Source organism: Microcaecilia unicolor, chromosome 8 (assembly GCF_901765095.1).
Source record: "Microcaecilia unicolor chromosome 8, aMicUni1.1, whole genome shotgun sequence".
In the NCBI taxonomy this organism is placed as follows: Eukaryota; Metazoa; Chordata; class Amphibia; order Gymnophiona; family Siphonopidae; genus Microcaecilia; species Microcaecilia unicolor.
Window position 1 is genome coordinate 246589273 of NC_044038.1, and position 15017 is coordinate 246604289.

At 42.2% G+C, this 15017-nt stretch overlaps 1 protein-coding gene across 1 annotated transcript in view; it reads right to left on the reverse strand.

The window, feature by feature from the left end:
* LOC115476527 (fer-1-like protein 4) overlaps window positions 1–15017 on the reverse strand; it is a 149912-nt gene that overhangs the window by 45186 nt on the left and 89709 nt on the right. Inside the window, exons 31-33 of the mRNA XM_030212946.1 lie at window positions 10351–10482; window positions 3989–4037; window positions 1250–1356 (exon numbers count right to left, since the gene is read on the reverse strand). Of these exons, the coding sequence (XP_030068806.1) occupies window positions 1250–1356; window positions 3989–4037; window positions 10351–10482 (288 nt within the window). The remainder of the gene's footprint in view (window positions 1–1249; window positions 1357–3988; window positions 4038–10350; window positions 10483–15017) is intronic.

The window sequence follows — 15017 nt, forward strand, 5'->3', positions numbered from 1 at the left end:
TGAACAGCTGTGCATGCCCAAGGCTAGCCAGCTGGCTCCCCCCCCCCCCCCCTGCAAGTGATGCCTGTTAAGCAGATGGCAGAGTCGCTGTCCCAGGGGAGACAGAAAAGGAAAGTTGTGTGCCAGAGCCGGTGGTGGGAGGCAGGGATAGTGCTGGGCAGACTTATACGGTCTGTGCCGGGGCTGGTGGTTGGGTGGTGGGGATAGTGCTGGGCAGACTTATACGGTCTGTGCCAGAGCCGGTGGTGGGAGGCAGGGATAGTGCTGGGCAGACTTATACGGTCTGTGCCAGAGCCGGTGGTGGGAGGCGGGGATAGTGCTGAGCAGACTTATACGGTCTGTGCCAGAGCTGGTGGTTGGGAGGCGGGGTTGGTGGTTGGGAGGCGGGGATAGGGCTGGCCAGACTTATACGGTCTGTGCCAGAGCTGGTGGTGGGAGGCGGGACTGGTAGTTGGGAGGCGGGGATAGTGCTGGGCAGACTTATAGGGTCTGTGCCAGAGCCGGTGGTGGGAGGCAGGGATAGTGCTGGGCAGACTTGTACGGTCTGTGCCAGAGCCAGTGGTTGGGAGGCAGGGCTGGTGGTTGGGAGGCGGGGCTAGTGCTGGGCAGACATATACGGTCTGTGCCGGGGCTGGTGGTGGGAGGCAGGGATAGTGCTGGGCAGACTTATAGGGTCTGTGCCAGAGCTGGTGGTGGGAGGCGGGACTGGTAGTTGGGAGGCGGGGATAGTGCTGGGCAGACTTATAGGGTCTGTGCCAGAGCTGGTGGTTGGGAGGCGGGGTTGGTGGTTGGGAGGCGGGGATAGGGCTGGCCAGACTTATACAGTCTGTGCACTGAAGAGGACAGTACAAATAAAAAAGTAGCACATATGAATTTATCTTCTTGAGCAGACTGGATGGACCGTGCAGGTCTTTTTCTGCCGTCATCTACTATGTTACTATGTCATTAGTCTGTCCTCAGATTCAGCTGTTTAGGACAACAAAATTACTAATGTCTCTGTACATGTACACCAAGAATAATAATGGTTTCCTGTATCCCTATACTAGGATGACAGGGCCCTATAACCCAGACAAACGTACCACCGGGGAAACTAAGAATGCTTCGTTCTCACAAGTAAATATAGCGATTTAAATATTATGTTAAAAAATAGATGATAATCCTTGAACAGCCAAGAGAATGAAATAGCAAATGAAATAGCAAGATACAGTCCTCACTCTTGCAGCGAGATGAGGGCGAGTCATAGGCTCACCTTTAATGTTGCTATCAATTTCCTTTTGGTCTTTACTGACTCATCTTCAGTCATCAAATCTTCATCCACATCTGCATCAATTGAGGCTGCGTTGAAATTCCCACCATCTTCATGTTCCATCAGCCAAATGGGAAGCGTACAAGAAGATTTACAAATTCAACAATTTTTCTTCATCATAACAATTACTACAGGAATTCATTTAATATGGCAGAAGATAACTAGGGCTTTGATTCCTTATACATCTCACATTAAAAAAAAATATTTACAGGATTATTTTTCTAGCAGGTGTTGTATGAAAATTTATATATGGCATTCTTCGCTAAAATATAGCAGCCACCACTAAATGCATAAATCCCCTATCTGTGGATTTTCAGGGGCACTATACCGATAAGCGGCAGATCTAGAAGTGGGGACCTCCGTTTGGCACACCGAGGATGCATGCTGGGCACCCAGATTTCGTAGTACAATAGTAGCATAATCTGCTATTGACACGGTACATAGAAACATGACAGAAGATATTGGCCAAATGGTTCATCCAGTCTGTCCATCTTCAGCATCCTTTCCCTAAGAGATCCCACGTGCCTGTCCCACACGTCCTTAAATTCAGACACAGTCCTTGTCTCCACCACGGAGGTATTTAAATATCTGTATCATACCTCCTCTCTACCAGAGTATATATATTGAGGTCTATAAGTCTGTCCCCAGTTAAACACTGGTCTGGAAAGGCCAATATCGCTCAATTTTTCAAGCAGTAACTCATGATCAACTGCATCAAAGGCAACTGAGACATCAGATTGCAGTAATATAGTTAGCCTGCTTAAGGAGAGCTCTGATTTTACTTACGAAATCAAAACAAGCAATAAAGTCTCAGTGCTATGGGCCTGTCTGAAACTGAGCTGAGTAGGAAGTAAAAATATAGACATTCAAATATTTAGAAAACTGTTTGCTAACATAAGATTAACCTGGTGAAAAGGCTCCAGGCTCCGCCCTTTCTGCCTCGCCTCACCTCAAGCGTGGAACAAACTCCCTGAGCACATACGCCAAGCCCCCTCCCTGCCCATCTTCAAATCACTGCTCAAAGCCCACCTCTTCAATGTCGCCTTTGGCACCTAACCACCACACCTATACTCAGAAATCTAGACTACACCAACTTGACATTTTGTCCTTTAGATTGTAAGCTCACCTGAGCAGGGAAACGTCCTTCTTTGTTAAATTGTACAGCGCTGCGTAACCCTAGTAGCGCTCTAGAAATGTTAAGTAGTAGTAGTAGTTTTGCTCGCAACAGGGCGAGAACTATCAGGAGCTGTCAAATCTAAGCCAGAGCTTTTGGAATAGGAGTTAACAGGCAAAGCCCCCCTTTTCCAGCAAGTCAGGAATCCTATTTGTTATCCAACACACTAAAGGTGACTGAATAGAAGAAAATAAGTAAGAGGGACGTTCATCCAAATGCAATGAGAGCAGGTAACTATTTAAATAAAAAACCAACCTCATTAGCAGAAACAGGTGAAAATCCAGTATCGCTCCAAACATCCATTGTTTTGTTCCTGAATTCCACTAAGTTAATCGTTATCCACTAAGGCATTTGGAAACCTCCTTCCCCAATTTTTAAATAATTTTTTATGTTATTCAGTATTTACTAGTGGTGAAATATTTGTTTATGTGGGAAATGCTTTTGAAGCTGACATAATTCTAGATCAGACTAGGTGTTTTTGGTGATATTATTCATCTGACACCTACACATATTTGGATGTTGATGATCTCTGCTTTTATATAAAATAGGTGTATTTTTTTTAATTTTGTAACTGCCTAGTCAAAGTTCCAAATACCGGCAACAAGAGACAATTGTATTAGAAACTTGTATTTTTCACTGTTTGAAGATGACTTGATCTATGAGGCAATGGCAGATTTGTCCAGATTCAGAGGGATGTAGGGTAGATGATCCAGTCTAAGCTCAAGTGAGGCAGTCGAGACCCCAGATTGTGGAATACTCTGCCCTTAAAGTCTATCAAGGTGGGTGTCTCCATTTAGGCCCCCCAGTGCCATCCTGGGAAGCATCTATCACCTGGACACCTGGATTCCATTACAGAACTTTAGGAGAACCCAGCATCAACAGTTACACCAGACTTAGAACTGGCACAACAGAGAACCCCTAAATGTCAGCAAATACTATTGAAACTGGAGGCATGTTGTTACACACAACCACACCACACAGCTTATAGTTTATTCAAACTTGCTATACCACCTGAGCTAACGTGCAGATCTAGGCGGTTTTATACAACTAAAATATAATTACAAAGTAGGAAAAACGCTACAATAAAAGACTAAAACAAACATAAATAAATGAAAAAAATAAATAATAATAATTTTTAAAAAACTACAATAAAAGACAAACATTTACAACCTCCCTCTCTGACTCGCATATACGCAAAGAGGGAAAGGGAGAGACCAGACACATGTCCATCTCCCCCTTTTCCTCTTTGTGTGGTTGCGTATTTCTATCTCCCCCTTTCTCTCTTGCACAAAAAGGGAAAGGGGGCACACACCTATATGTTCTCCCTCACCCACAAATGCCTTCTCACACACGATCAAGCATGTAAACATCTCAATGTTCAGCCAAAGGTTTTGCAATTAGCAGCCTAGGAAATGTAAAAGCAAATGTTCATTTGGTTAACTCCCAGAATTAACTGGATTAATGCTTTAGAATATCAGCCCCAACGTGTCCACACTAGGAATCCTCACCTGTCTCATTTGGCTCTTCATTTTCACCATCATCATCATCTGCATTGTACTGAAAATAAAATATTCTTTATTTAAAAAGTAGAAGCAGTAAGTGTATCACTGTTTTATCTGATTTGCACAGTAACCCAGCAAATGACCGCAGATAAAGACCTTATGGTCCATGTTGCCTGCTGACCAAGGTGGCCAGAGTTGTACCTGCCATTCCATACAGCTTACACTCTTTGTGCCCTGTTTAAAGTGTCAAGGTCATTTAAGTTTCGCTGTGATACCCTCCTCTTTCTGTACAGGGATCATCTGTGTTTATGCCTTTTAAATTTTTGCACTGTTTTTTACTCTTCCACCTCACTGTTGGAAGTGCGTTCCATGCATTGACCACCCTCTCTGTGAAAAAGTATTTCCTGACGTTACTCTGAAGCAGTGGCGATCCTAGCCTGCATGACACCCGGGGCAGATCGCCGATGTGCCCCCCCCCCCCCGGCGAAATGACACCCCCCCCCCCCCCGGTGAAATGACACCCCCCCGGGTGCACGCCGCTGGGGGGGGGGTGCCACGGCGCGCACCTGTCAGCTGAGTTCGCTAACTTCGCTGCAGCTCCCTCTGCCCCGGAACAGGAAGTAACCTGTTCCGGGGCAGAGGGAGCTGCAGGGAAGTTAGCGAACTCAGCTGACAGGCGCGCGCCATGGCACCCCCCAGCGGCGTGCACAAACATCTGTCATATTTAGCCATTTTTTCCCAGCTGTATTTCGGTTCTTGCTTTCTTTTGTATTTCGGGAATGATACCTCTTTTGGCTGTATTTTTTCAGCCACTTGTTCGGAAAGCCATTTTGGTTTCTTTTTCACTTCTATTTACTTTCCTTACATAAAGAGCTGCTGCCATTATTGTAGCTCCTTTAAATTTGGGTCCCTGTGTTTCCAATTATTTTTGCCAGTCTATTATAGAACACGCATAGCACCGTGCATACAATTAAAATTGAGGTGCAGCCATTTACAGCAATGAAAAGCTGGTGTAAAAGCCCACATCTAACTTTAGGCACAAAACAGGTAATTCTATAACACTGTGCTTAAATTTTAGGAACGCCCATGCTCCACTCATACTCCTACCATTGTCACACCCCCTTTTCAGATCCATGCGGTAAAATTTACATGGACTACTTTATAGAATACACTTAGCCAGTAATGTGCGTAAAGTGAAATTTGTACCAGTAATTGCTTGTTAACATCCAATTATCAGCACTGATTAGCTTGTTAATTAATTGAGTTGTGTGTGCAAATCCGAATATACCCAGATTTGTGTGCATAAGTCTAGTTGCAATATATAGAATTTTGGGGTCAATGTGTAACTGAGGGTTGGGGTGTTGATTCCGATGTGTATTTTTTAAATCAGTGTTGTCCTTCTAGTTATACTTGGGAAATCAAGGGAAGAGTAGGGTATAGAGGGGGAGGGTTTCTGTTTATTCATAGAACTAAAATACATTTTCATCAAGTTGAATTGCCGACTGACTTTACATTATTATCTCATCTGCTACTGTTACTTTCCTCCCAAATTGCTGATTGATCATTGTTCCTTATTGATGTTGTTTTGGAGAAATTTGTTGTATTAGGTGATTTGTAATATGCACGTGAATGAGGTACTAATGCAATCTCCTTGTGTGGAGTTTCTAACTGTTATGGAAACACTTGGGTTCAAACAAGATTTAACTCAAGCTACTCATGTTGGTGGAAACATTCTTGATTTTAATGTTTGCTAGAGATGATGATCTATTTAATTTGTTTTTTGTACCCCGCATTATCCAAAACTTGTGGTTCAATGTGGCTTACATCGTAACAGTAAATATTATAACAATAAACATTATGCAATATAACATTATAACAATAAACAGTAAAACCATAGAACCGGGTGAAGCTTAACACTTAGACATGGGTTAAGCATTGTAGCATTAGTTGACATTGGAGAAGATATGGGCAATTTTGTGTCAAGAATGGCTAGTGGGACAGGTTAAAGTAGAAAGTTTAGGACTGTGGGTAGGGCCTGGTGAGCTCCCATCCTGATGAGTGTTTGCAGCATACAATAGAAGATTTGTTTGATGTGACTTGGCATTATGGTTTACTGGAGAAGGAAGTACCCGGCTACATTTAAAGCTTTTCGGGATGGCTGTTGGGTATGTTATATCTTGCCAGATGTTAATGAATGCACCAGAGCCACTGTGATTTACTTTATTTTATTGACTGAGACTGTGTGTTTGGAGCAACGACTAACTAGGAGAGTTTTATTACTGCTGTTTTTATGAACATTTTTCTTGGACTGATCGTGTGGGTTTGATGTTTTCACTACAGTTAATGTTTTACTGTATGTCTCATAGCTCTTCTCTTTACTGTTCAGTCTTTTAAAATTCCTGGCTCCAAGAATGTGATCACTTCGTTTTAATGATTGGAATAAAATATTTGATGCTTGGGATTTTTCCCTTTCTGCTGCATTGGATCAAATTGCTCCTGTGTGTTTTTTTTAATCAGAGGAGACATGGAGGCATATTTTCAAAGCACTTAGCCTTCCAAAGTTCCATAGAAACCTATGGAACTTTGGAAGGCTAAGTGCTTTGAAAATATGCCTCTTAATGTAGTTCCATGCTTGAATTCAGAATTGAAATAAAAGAAAAGGCTATTTAACATAAATATGTAAATTGCAGTCTGATGAAATGTTGACTGTTTTATGGGAGCAATTGGCTGTTTATTAGACAGATGCTGATTCTTCTAGATCTGATTACTTTTCCACGAAAATTGGTAGCTCCTTAATTCATCCATTCAAGTTGTTCAATGGTAAGTCTTTAACTCAAAAATCGGGGGGAAACTCACTATCACGATCTGCAAATGCTTGTATGAGAAAGATATTCACTGTTTCGTCTTGATTTAGGCATCCAAGTGGGGATAAAACAGAAGTAAGGTGTCTAACTGCATTTAGTCACTCAGTTACAGAATAGCGCATGTGGGCGGGGCATGGGTGGGTCACTCATAGGCATCAAACTTATAGAATACTGTAAGTGGTGATGTACACCTGCTTTTTACATTGTGTAATTGTTGGCACCCAAATGGGGCCAAGTTTGGCTCACTTCTATGAAAGAATCTGGGCACCCAGATGCCATTATAAAATATTATCTTGGTGCCGTTTATAGAATTGCCCCCAATGTCGTCCCTAACTGTTAGGTTATGTTATGTTCAGTGCTTATGTACTGCCGTATCCCTGACGAAGCAGGTTCAGGGCAGGTAACAATCAAACAACTAAATACAGCATCAAAACCCAAAACAGAAGCATACAATATTGACTGCACAAAATTATAAAAAATGGGATTTTCTGAATTAACATTTCTGCATCATTTCAGTGAAAGGTAACTAAAGGATTTATCATGAACAGAGCTTAAACATAATTCTAGCCTTGACAGGCAACCAGTGAAGTTCTATCAACAAAGGAGAAACATGAACAGACTAGATTTCTTACATATCAACTTGGCAGCAGTATTTTGAATTAACTGTAATCTAGACATCAATTTTGTTGAAATTCCCAGATAAAAGAGAGTTACAATAATAACTGAACAAGTATTCTAAAATGATCTTGAAGAAAATAAGATTGAACAAGCCGGAACTACAGGATTGACTTGCAGTTCCAAACTCAGAGAAGCATCAAGTAATACCCTAAATACTCTAGATATCTTATCCACTGTCAGAGATCTTCCATCTTTAATAGGAATAGATACCTGATTAGAACCAAACCACAACAGCTTAGTCTTATCAGTGTTGAGCTTGAAATGGTGGTAAACTGACCATTTTCTAATCTCAATCGCATTAATAATAGCAGCAAAAGAAGCTGCCAAGTTACTACTAACAAAAATTAAAAGAAAAATATAATCCGCATAAGAATAAGTTGTTTCTCCCAATTCTAGAGTAACCAAACCTAATGAACCTGTATAAATATTATATAAAAGAGAAGAAATGGGTGATCCCTGATGGATACCACATGGGGGGGGGGGGGGGGGTCCAAAAAGAAGAGGGAAGACCATCTTTGAGAACCTGATATTGCCTGTTTCTTAAGAACCCATTAAACCAATAAACATAAAGGAATCCTGTTCAGAAGGAATAGATCCTCAGGAGCTTAGCCGAGATTGGGTGGCAGAGCTGGTGGTGGGAGGCGGGACTGGTGGTTGGGAGGCGGGGCTAGTGCTGGGCAGACTTATACGGTCTGTGCCAGAGCCGTTGGTGGAAGGCAGGACTGGTGGTTGGGAGGCGGGGCTAGTGCTGGGCAGACTTTTATACAGTCTGTGCCAGAGCCAGCTGGTGGGAGGTGGGGCTAGTGGTTGGGAGGCGGGGATAGTGCGGGGCAGACTTATACGGTCTGTGTCCTGAAGAGGACAACTACAAATAAAAAGTAGCACATAAGAGTTTATCTTGTTGGGCAGACTGGATGGACCGTAAAGGTCTTTTTCTGCCGTCATCTACTATGTTACTATGTTACTAAAACAGTACCTGTAATTCCAACAAAACATCACGATCTACTGTATCAAATAGCAGCAACATTACCTTAATATTTTCTTAGCTTCCGATGTTAATATAACCAAATATCTCTGTACTGTGAAAACTTCTGAAACCATGTTGAGAAGGTCGAAGTACATTGAAACGTAATAAGATAATCTAATAACTGAGTACCAACTAAAATTTCCACCAATTTAGTTAAAAAAGGGATATTAGCTATCGGTCTAAAACTAGCTGTTTAAAGATAAATCAAGCCCTTCAGCTTTAGGGACAGGGGTCAAAACAATCTCTGTTTCTTCTCTAATAAAGGTTCTTGTTGTAGGTTCTACTACAAATGTCCCTGTAATTAGTTATCCATCAATGCACCACAGAGGAGGAGGAAGAAAACACTGGCCTGTCATCTTGGTATTCATCCAAAGTATCCGAAGCAAATGGTCCTGCCTTAGACCTATACCCACATCTCTGACTCCTCTCTCCATTGAACATCAGAAGAGAAAAACCGTTGATCCATAGAAGTGGCTCCATCCTTAAAGTACTTCTATGCTCAATGTCCACCTGTAGTCAATATCTAGTCGCTAACTAGAATTGAGCTGAGACTCTTTGTTGTATGTCCACCTCAGAGCACTATATAAATATTTATGAGTATTAGTAGTATATAATAAGTGGTTTTAGAGGCTGATTAGTTGACCCTAATCTTTTTTTTCTTACTCCACTTAATTATTTTTAATCTGTATTTTCAACTCCAGTCTTTTTGCTCTATTCAATTCACTCTCTCTTTTACTAGCGTCCACAGATCTGAGGCCAGCAGCTCCCGGAAGTTTCATACCCAAGAAAAAGTAAAATTGACTAGTTAGACTTTCAGTTTTGCTTTTTCTGACACATGTGGCTTTCTTGCTGGAATCTGAATACTGTCCTAAATATTTATTTCAAGTTTCAGGTGACAGTGTGGCTTCATAGTAAGAGATGTGTATATGCTGGAGACTTGGCTTTTAATCCCACCACCATCTGTTGGCAGGCTGCTGAATTTACCTGTGGTTGGACTTCTGGTTTATTCTGGGCAGTATCTGTGTGAAAAAACACTGTTTTTAAGCCTGTAAAATGTATTGGATATTTCCCTGTTTTAATTATGTCTGAAGTGTATTTCTCCTTTTTGGCCAGCAGATGGCGCATATTTATGCTTAAAGCTGTTATAGAGAACTGAGTGTTCTTTTTCTTTAGCACAAGCTTGAAGCAAGCAGCAGTATATGTTTAAAATGTGTTGACTGGGCTCTGATTGGCCTGTAGTTTGAAATTACCCAGTAGTACTGACTATTGCTTCAGGCTTAGCCTGGAAGAAGAAAGAGACCAATCTCTTTGCTAATGCTCTGTGAACAATTATACATCCCAAGTACTGTTTAGACAGTATGCAAATGTTTTAGTTAGTTTTCTAATTGTTCCATATTCAGTTACCTGTTATTGTTTGCCAATTGCACATTTTTGTCCACTGTTCCAAGTTCTGAGAATAAATACAATTGTTTGTTTGTTCTGTTTGTCTGGGCTGATAAAGAATCCTGGTGGTTTGTGTGTTGGGTCTGTGAGTGCTTTCTGGGAACTGTGGGGCCACTGGGAGTGTGGCCCTAGTAACCTAGAAATCACTGAGGATAATCTGGAAGCGGGAGACTCTCCCAGAGGCGGTTGTGACCCAGTCGGTGGGAGGAGGGTTGCAGTGTAGAGCACATGCGGCAGGTGCAGGCACACCTGAGCTGTCCTGGGCATAGACCCTCTAAGTGGCCATGGGGCAACCCCAGGCGGGTGGCTAGGCATTTTGTGACAACCTGAATCACCATTAATATTGCTCTTCTCACCTGGCTGTTCAGTTCCTTTAAGGATTCGTAGTACTTTGACCACCAATCCAGCTCTTCCTTTTCGGGTTTCTCTTCTTCATACTCTTCTTCCTTTTTCATTAGTTTATTAATTGGGATTTTTTTCAGAGGAGCCTATCAGAATAACCAGGAGGATTGGTGTTAGAAAGCCAAGCTGAAGCATTGCAGCAGGTAGAAATTCTTTCTAGATATTAGGCAATACAAGCAGAATTCTTGACTGCAGTTATGGAGATCCACTGCCCCTTGACATCTGAATTGACACTCGCAGGAACAGCTCCTAAGTGATGGTAAACAATGACACCTACAAACCAGCTATTAACAGAACAGGCTCTATACAGATGCATTCTGGGCACCTAAAAGTAGACATCCCTCTTACAGAACTGTCCTCATACCCCCCCCCCCCCCTTATTCTATAATTCTTGCACCGAGTGTGCATGTAATGTTATAGAATACTAATGCATGCATAAGAGCGAGTTGGGCCATAAGTGGTGTTTCATAATGTCAGTTCATAACTTCTTTAGGGTCCTTTTTCTAAGGTAACACTGATGATCAGCATGTGCTAAATGCCATACAGTACATAGGAATATAAGGGGCTGCATGGCTTTTAGTGAATGCTAATCAGTAGTGCCCCTTAGTGCGTAAATACATGCAGGTGGGGCATGGGCAGATCCAACATGTATGCACGCACATTTCAGAAGATCAGGTGCTCACAAGTGCCTGTTACTGACATGGTATAAGAGCCAACATGTGCGTGCATGAATACCAATTTTACACTCGCATTCTACAACAACTGCGGGAATCCAGGTTCTGTTATGCCATCAGGACTACGTTCTACAACTGCTGCCGAGAAATGTAAGTTCTGACCGCTATTCTATAAAGGATCCGCTAACTTTAAAATTAGTGGAGGAGTGGCCTAGTGGTTAGGGTGGTGGACCTTGGTCCTGAGGAACTGAGTTCAATTCCCGGCACAGGCAGCTCCTTGTGACTCTGGGCAAGTCACTTAACTCTCCATTGCCTGCCGCATTGAGCCTGCCATGAGTGGGAAAAAGTGTGGGGTACAAATGTAACAAAAAAAAAAAACTTTAGGCATAGACATGTCATAGATGATGGCAGATAAGGACCTGTACGGTCTGTCCAGCACTGGCCTTGTTCTTAAAATCTTTGAAATTGTTGGCAAAACTTTTAGAACAAGGTGAGTGTAGGGCAGAGTTCTACAGTCTGTGTCCTAAAAATTGAAGGATAAATCAAGATCAGGATGTTTTCCTCAGAAATATTTCCTCAATTATTACTTTAAAAGGAGTGAAGTCTGTGAAAACTGGGATTACTTTAATCAGTGGGATTTGAATTAGAGACTTACAGTGGGGGAAATAAGTATTTGATCCCTTGCTGATTTTGTAAGTTTGCCCACTGACAAAGACATGAGCAGCCCATAATTGAAGGGTAGGTTATTGGTAACAGTGAGAGATAGCACATCACAAATTAAATCCGGAAAATCACATTGTGGAAAGTATATGAATTTATTTGCATTCTGCAGAGGGAAATAAGTATTTAATCCCTCTGGCAAACAAGACCTAATACTTGGTGGCAAAACCCTTGTTGGCAAGCACAGCGGTCAGACGTCTTCTGTAGTTGATGATGAGGTTTGCATACATGTCAGGAGGAATTTTGGTCCACTCCTCTTTGCAGATCATCTCTAAATCATTAAGAGTTCTGGGCTGTCGCTTGGCAACTCGCATCTTCAGCTCCCTCCATAAGTTTTCAATGGGATTAAGGTCTGGTGACTGGCTAGGCCACTCCATGACCCTAATGTGCTTCTTCCTGAGCCACTCCTTTGTTGCCTTGGCTGTATGTTTGGGTCATTGTCGTGCTGGAAGACCCAGCCACGACCCATTTTTAAGGCCCTGGCGGAGGGAAGGAGGTTGTCACTCAGAATTGTACGGTACATGGCCCCATCCATTCTCCCATTGATGCGGTGAAGTAGTCCTGTGCCCTTAGCAGAGAAACACCCCCAAAACATAACATTTCCACCTCCATGCTTGACAGTGGGGACGGTGTTCTTTGGGTCATAGGCAGCATTTCTCTTCCTCCAAACACGGCGAGTTGAGTTCATGCCAAAGAGCTCAATTTTTGTCTCATCTGACCACAGCACCTTCTCCCAATCACTCTCGGCATCATCCAGGTGTTCACTGGCAAACTTCAGACGGGCCGTCACATGTGTCTTCCGGAGCAGGGGGACCTTGCGGGCACTGCAGGATTGCAATCCGTTATGTCGTAATGTGTTACCAATGGTTTTCGTGGTGACAGTGGTCCCAGCTGCCTTGAGATCATTGACAAGTTCCCCCCTTGTAGTTGTAGGCTGATTTCTAACCTTCCTCATGATCAAGGATACCCCACGAGGTGAGATTTTGCGTGGAGCCCCAGATCTTTGTCGATTGCAAGTCATTTTGTACTTCTTCCATTTTCTTACTATGGCACCAACAGTTGTCTCCTTCTCGCCCAGCGTCTTACTGATGGTTTTGTAGCCCATTCCAGCCTTGTGCAGGTGTATGATCTTGTCCCTGACATCCTTAGACAGCTCCTTGCTCTTGGCCATTTTGTAGAGGTTAGAGTCTGACTGATTCACTGAGTCTGTGGACAGGTGTCTTTCATACAGGTGACCATTGCCGACAGCTGTCTGTCATGCAGGTAACGAGTTGATTTGGAGCATCTACCTGGTCTGTAGGGGCCAGATCTCTTACTGGTTGGTGGGGGATCAAATACTTATTTCCCTCTGCAGAATGCAAATAAATTCATATACTTTCCACAATGTGATTTTCCGGATTTAATTTGTGATGTGCTATCTCTCACTGTTACCAATAACCTACCCTTCAATTATGGGCTGCTCATGTCTTTGTCAGTGGGCAAACTTACAAAATCAGCAAGGGATCAAATACTTATTTCCCCCACTGTAAGTATATGTATTGTTAAATAACTTCTGGTTTTTAAAAGAGAAAGAATGTAATCAGATGTATTATTTCTAACTAATATCGGACAATAAGTATGTTTTCAATGAAATGATTTGACTATACACCGTATTGGCCTTGAAGAAGCCAACCAGATGATCAATGTGGAATAATGAATTAGACGAGTAATATCTGGGGATAATCAGGTTAATAGCACTTTTTTTTTCTGTTTATTGTTTAATTGATCTTGCCTTGTTTCACTCTCCCTATTTAGTGGTCTAAGGAAGAGAATAGAATTACCTGACTGAAATAATTCCTACATATTACTTTCTCTGTATTTCCAGCAAGTTGTTTTATCGCTTGTAAAAATTTAAATGATTATAAATAAAATTTTTTTTTAAAAAAGATCAGGAATACACATGAAGTATCACATACCATATGTAATGAGTTTGTCTTGTTGGGCAGACTGGATGGGCCGTACAGACATAAATATTGATTCATAAGTTAGGTGCCAATCGAGTGTATATTCTGGGAATACCCCTGGAATGCTCCCCCCCCCCCCCGAAATAATTATGTTTCTACCTCCTTGCAGTTGTAGGAGTTCTGTGCGCAGCGTTAGAATATGATGTGTGTGTAACTCCCACTTAAGGCCAATAATTGTTAGTTTATTAATGAATTAAGTTGCAGACACGTAGATTGGCAGTGCTCGCTGATTTGCAGACGTTACTTTAGCTGCAATATATAGAATCTGAGGGTTAGTGCCCTGCATCTTGCACCTAACCTTTGGCGTCCCCTTAATGTTCACATATGGAGGGTAATATTATAACAGAGCCTGGATGCACATCTTCTGTGCCTTGAAATAAGTCTTCCCCTATTCAAATCAACAACGCATTGATTGAGTAATGGGACCAACAGATACAATCCCAATATTCAGCCAGTGGCAGGCAGTGCAGTTAGCTGCCGCCACTGGTTCTGACCCGATATTCAATGTCGAGTTGTATCTGGCAACCGGCATTGAATGTCCGGTTTCAGGTTTGGTCATGGCAACTTGACTGGCTAAGCGAATATTGAGCGCTAGTCGGTTACATTAATAGTGGATAAAGACAAGCCTGCTATTGAAGTGGCCTATCTTAACTGCTCAACTTAGCCGGTTTGGCGCTGAATATTTGCAATTAGCCGGCTAAGTCGCACAACATAGCCAGTTAGTGTCTAGCCACTAAGTGCTAATATTCAGCGGAGATAACCGGTTATCTTGCGTTGAATATTACTACATAGCTGGCTAAGCACTATTTAACCAGCCGGGAGTCGTTCCAATATCTCGTCAGATACTTTCACCACTGCAGTTCATTAGTCCAGTTTTATAATTCATGTGTTATATGTGACTTCAGTATACAAATATCCAATTTTCAAATGCTTTAACAGATGTGAAACCCTGTTTTGCACAGCACGTTGATGGGGGAATTGGACTATTTAGGCTGAGACCGTCACGATTCTCTTGGTATTTGATGAGACGTTTTGCTGAATGTGGAGTTTTTTGTAAAATATGCAGAGCAGGAGAATGAATTCAGACAAAAAGACTTGAAAAAAGAGCAGCATTGAGCAGCAGCTTCCATGTAAAGATGCCAGAAGACCTCCATATAGGGGCACTTGAGTGGCTGAGGGGCTTCTTTTCCTTTATAAAAGAATTATCAACCTATCAAAAGGAGT